Source organism: Penaeus vannamei, chromosome 15, assembly GCF_042767895.1.
Source record: "Penaeus vannamei isolate JL-2024 chromosome 15, ASM4276789v1, whole genome shotgun sequence".
NCBI classification, from domain to species: Eukaryota; Metazoa; Arthropoda; class Malacostraca; order Decapoda; family Penaeidae; genus Penaeus; species Penaeus vannamei.
In genome coordinates this window covers 32,224,781-32,230,156 of record NC_091563.1, presented here as the reverse complement: position 1 = coordinate 32,230,156, position 5,376 = coordinate 32,224,781, and the positions used below count along the sequence as shown (strand labels likewise).

Below are 5,376 nucleotides of genomic sequence, written 5' to 3'. Positions count from 1 at the left end.
AGGTATTTTTCGTTGTTCCCCTCTCCTTGTGTGTAGCGAGGAAAGGGTATCATAACAAAGCATAAGATACGATTAACAAAATATAATTATTAAAAAATAATATAAATAAAAATATATAATTAAATAAAAAACATGACAAAGCATAAGATATAATATGATAATATAATAATAAGATATAATATAATTATTCATAACCTTCACAAGGAAACTTTATGGCAATACCCACCTAATAAAAAATAGAATGGTAGGGAAACAGTCTGACTTCATTTATTTTGTTATATAAATTATAAACTACATTATGATATCTTGTCATATTTCCTCTTGCCAGAAAAACCCTGAGTTTGACATTCATAAAATGCTAATAACAGAGTGAGTGTAAGAGAATCTGTAATTCACATCTGATATTGTATTAAGATATTAATATTTCAATAATATTCATATGTAAAAATTTTTATTACTTGTATCTGCAGGTTAATCTTTGTCTTGTATCTGGTTGGATAACTTTATTCTAGTAGTAAAAATATATTAATTCAAACTGCTCCTTTGAATTATCAGAAAAGTCAAAGGCAAAGTTAAGACTGGCTTCCATGAGAGTTCTAATAAATTTGCTATTACTTCAAGAGCTTATTATCCACACTTATTCGTCAATTTTAAGTTCTATTTATGAAAAAAAAGACAATGAGAGACACTGACAGGGGAAAAAAAAAAAACAATTTTTAATAATAACTCCTTTTATTTTTCTAAAGCTTCATACTCAAAATAAATATTTATTCCAAAGCCTCTTCACAGTAAACCTCCATCTTCACTTCCATTTTTGCAACACTTAAATGACTACCATCATCTTCACCTGAGGTACTAGCCATCTCCTCTATCATATCCTGTCTTTCTTCCTTACAAACTATTGCAACATTTTTATCTTCATCACGTAGCGGATCAAGATTTTCATTAATATGCGACGTAGAACACACTTCCTCTTCATCACTGCCATATCCCAGAGTTTTCATACTCTTCTCACTATCTTCCTCTATATAGACAACACTCTCTTCTCCGGGAGCAGTGTGATCTTCAGAATCTAAATTGTCACATTTTTCACCAAGAGGCTTTTTCTCACATTCAGATTCTCCACTACCAGATGAAACTGTTACTCCATTATTCCTATGAGTCTGTAAGTGTTTTTTCAAAGTACATTGTCGTGAGTACTCCTTCTTGCAGATATGACACTTAAATGATATATCACTGTAGTGTGATAGCATATGTCTTTTAAGACTACCTTTAATGGTATAACTAACAGGACACAATGCGCACTGGAAGGGCCTGTATCCATTATGCATTCTCATGTGTATTTTCAGGGTGAATGATGAATTGTATCCTTTACCACACACACCACACTTGAAGCGCCTGTCTTCACAGTGAACTCGAATATGTCTCCTCAGTGTTTCTGAGTATGAAAACTTTTTGTCACATAAGGAACAAGTATAAGGCTTTATGTCAGAGTGAATTTTCTTGTGTCTTGAGAGACTGCTGGGAAAGCTAAATACTTTCTTGCAAGTGGGACACTCGTAACCTTTGCTATGTTCAAAGTTAAGCTGGTGCAGCTCTAAGTCTTTCTTCTCAAGAAACCTCCTTCCACAATGATTACATTTCCAATGGCTACGACCCAAGTGAGTTAATTTATGTCTTGCCAGACTTGTCGGATAACGGAACTTTTTACCACATTCTGGACATTCGCATGTGATTTCCCTAGTATGTACAAACATATGCCTTTTCAAGGAAATATTCAAAGTAAAGCTTTTACCACAAATGGAACATTCAAAACTTTTATCGGAATGTAATTTAGTATGACGAATAAATTTCTTAAATTCTGCAAATTTCTTTTTGCATACATTACATTCAAAGGGTTTTCCATCAATATGTGCAGATAACAAATGTTCTTCAAGAAGAGCTTGTTCATCATATTTTTCAGGGCAAATATTACATTCATACTGCTTCTTCATCGTCTTTCTACAATCAGCACAAATCTCATCTCGTTCTCCTGTATGTCTTTGAATATGATCTATGAATTGATCAAAATCGACATAACTTTCTTTGCAAAAAGCACAAGAAAGACATTCCATCTTTCTTGTACTGTAAAACTGACATATCTTTGATTTAACTGATGTGAACTCTGCATTACATTCTGAACAGTTGGAGAATTTCTTTCGGTCATGGATGTTCATATGATTAGAATAACTACTCTTCCTCGCAAAAGCCTTTGCACATAGCGCACATTTATATGGTTTTCTTACAGTATGAACCACTTTATGTTTTAAAAGTTTCTCTTGTGACGGATAACTTTTTTTGCATTCTTTACACTGATACCACCTCTTTTTTGTGTGAGTTAGGAGATGTGCACTCAAGTTATACTTACTAGTATAACTCTTTCCACACTGCGAACACAGAAATGGTCTTTCCCCTGAATGGAGTAGTGTGTGTGCTTTCAAATGTCCAAGCTGGGTAAACTTTCTATCACATATAGAACACCTAAATGGACTATCTTCTGAATGTATTAGCATGTGTTTCTTGAGGGAACCTTTCTCAGTGAATCTTTTTGAGCAAATGGTGCACTCAAATGGCTTTTCTCCAGAATGCTTCTGTATGTGTCTCCTAAGGTTATAAATGCCGGAAAGTACTTTTCCACAAATGTGGCATTTGTGAGGCTGCTTCTTCTTATTTCCACTATTACATATTGAACAAATGCCTTTCTCTAAGTTACCTAAGTTATCAGCATTAATTTCCTTCCCACAAAAAGAGCATAGTGATTTTTCTATTTCCTTCACACTCGTGCTTTCATAAAAATTATCTTGGCTATTACCACAGACAATAATTTCTTCAGGAGACTGCATCTTTTGTAGTCTGATATCCTCATCAAATATCATATTACAATTGGTCATTCAAATATAAGTCAAAGTAAAAAGGTTGAGTTGTCATCTAAAAAGACTAAAATGGGAATACATCATATTCACACATCATGATAAAAATATGATTTTCGTTTCAATACATTTAACCTTCAAGTCAAATACTCTGTCTTGTTATACACATTCTGTGGTTTTCATGTTAAAACTGAATATTTTCCAGTATTGCACATCTGAAAAGAAAAAAAGGATTGTTAATAAAATTTCTACATGTTTTGCTAGTCATTATACATTGTTACTCTTAAGAATATAAAACATGCTTAACCATTGTTAAAGACTAAAACTGACACAAATACACACAAATACACAAATACACACACACACACACAAATAAAAGTTATATAATAGTACATCAATTCCTTCTACTTATGATATTAACTTCAGACAGACAGCCTTATAGAAATTAATAAAAAATATACTCCCAAACTGACTTTTTCAGTTGAATATGCTCTGCACAGGCACATTACAAATGATGGGTGGAGCCATAACAATGACGTAACACTTGGACAGATTTGCAGCAAAACCTTAATTTTTTTTTCCCTTAATGTAAGGGTTGGGTTTGTGTTGTCTAAGAGGAGCTAAGACTTCAACTAATTTGCTGTGACTGGGTATACACTCTTAACAAACATTATCCACTAATTTACAAGCATATAACCTTCAATTTGTCTTATTCTAGTGCATCCATACTGTTAAGTTTAACCATAAGAATAATAATGTCATTTCCACAGCAAATTCTAAATCAGTAAATTTTTGGTTAAATAAAAATAACAACCAAGCATAAACCAAAATACTTCATGCATCTGAATCCTCCTGAAGTATTACATTTGTAAGATGATACAAATGAAACTCTGTTCATTTGAATATTTAAGGCGTTCTTGTAAACCTCCCAATGCCATCAAATAAGCAACTATTCCATACTCTATCTTGTAAAATATGCGTGAACAAAGTTTGCTGACTTTCACAGGAACAAGGGCATGAAACTACCATAATTGCTTAGCACTGCCACTACCAAGTAGGTTGTTGTGGACATTAGATATTGTTTTAATTGTGCTATGAGATTGATATGGGTAAAAGTTAAAGAGAATGATGTGTGGTGATGAGGTAAATGGACACCACCATCTTTTAGAGTGGAAGAAATAGAGTAGAATAGAACATAGTTTAAGCTGCAGCAGACTCATGGTCACCAATAAATAACGAAAATATACCTCGCTATCGCACTTGTCAAAACAATATTTGGCTAATTATCAGTGCCTGCTGTTACACATTTATGCTCTTTAAAGTATTTTATTAATGTTATTATGCTTCATTTATGTGTTTTAATACTGATCTCTATCTTTATTTAGAATTATCTGCACATCATGCTTTTTATACTTTCATTTGCCTAGTTGCGAGGTTTGACAGCTCATAGACCATTCAATGACAGAACGCCAGTGAGAAATGTTACGTTTCGAGTATTGTGTTGATTCTGGGTTATTTTTAAGACTTATACAGTGGCAACGAAGAAGAATTAGACTTTAATAACCATCCCAGTTAAACATCTGGGCCCATCAAGACTTCCAAATGCCAATCAAATCAAAGCAATCCAGATGGTAAAAAGAAGGGAACAAAAGATTGACGTTTCTAGATATAAAGGTAGTTGGCGTATTATTTCATGGTGTGAACACAGCTCTATCTTGCCATACATACCGAGGTGAAGAGAATGTGTCCTAAGGGGTGTTGAGGGGCGATCAACCCTCCCCTCAGGCAGTGCTCAAAGGGCACGCCTAGTCACGGCATCTTAAATTGTTAAATTAGGCAGGTTTACTGGTCAATACGTTTTTTGGGGGGTTTGGAACATGTGGATTCCCATAGAGTTTCCTGAAAGACAGGTTGGGTTCCTGTAGTTTTTAAATTTTGGCATGTCATTACGTAGAATTTCAAAGATAGCGGTTACGTCCGTAGAGTTTCATTGGCTGATTTTATGTGTTTTTGTGGTAGTTTTATGCATTTCTGATAATTATTCTTCTTATTTAAGCCTGTTTTACCTCATAATTCCCTGATATACTTTATGCCCTCCCCTGGTATGAGGACTAACAAATCAAGATTGTCAATGGAGAAATGGTACTTGATCTCCTGAATGATTCATTGGCAGAAGAAACAATGCCAAGAATTGGTGAAATCATTGGATTTCCTGAAGAATTTTTTTTTTTTTTTTCAACTTAGTCTCTGGGAGGGTGCGTCGCTATCTGTGACAATTACCTTCATATGTAATAGAATCAAGTGTCAAATTCACTGACCAATTGATAACATATTAATGGTTGTATTTTCTTTGGCAGGTTATCACTAATATCCCAGATGTCCTTTGTGAGATGACATTTGATTCTGCTATTTCCCAGCCAACCAGCTTGTTCAAAGGCCATAATGAGTACATCTGCCACTGGCCTGC

General features: G+C 34.1%; 1 protein-coding gene across 1 annotated transcript in view; it reads right to left on the bottom strand.

Annotated features, from left to right (window-relative positions):
* Positions 1 to 713: 713 nt before the first annotated feature.
* Positions 714 to 5,376, bottom strand: part of LOC113823682 (zinc finger protein 665) — a 5,381-nt gene continuing 718 nt past the window's right edge. Inside the window, exon 2 of the mRNA XM_027376364.2 lies at positions 714 to 3,124. Within this exon, the coding sequence (XP_027232165.2) occupies positions 768 to 2,930 (2,163 nt within the window). The 5' untranslated portion in view covers positions 2,931 to 3,124 and the 3' untranslated portion in view covers positions 714 to 767. The remainder of the gene's footprint in view (positions 3,125 to 5,376) is intronic.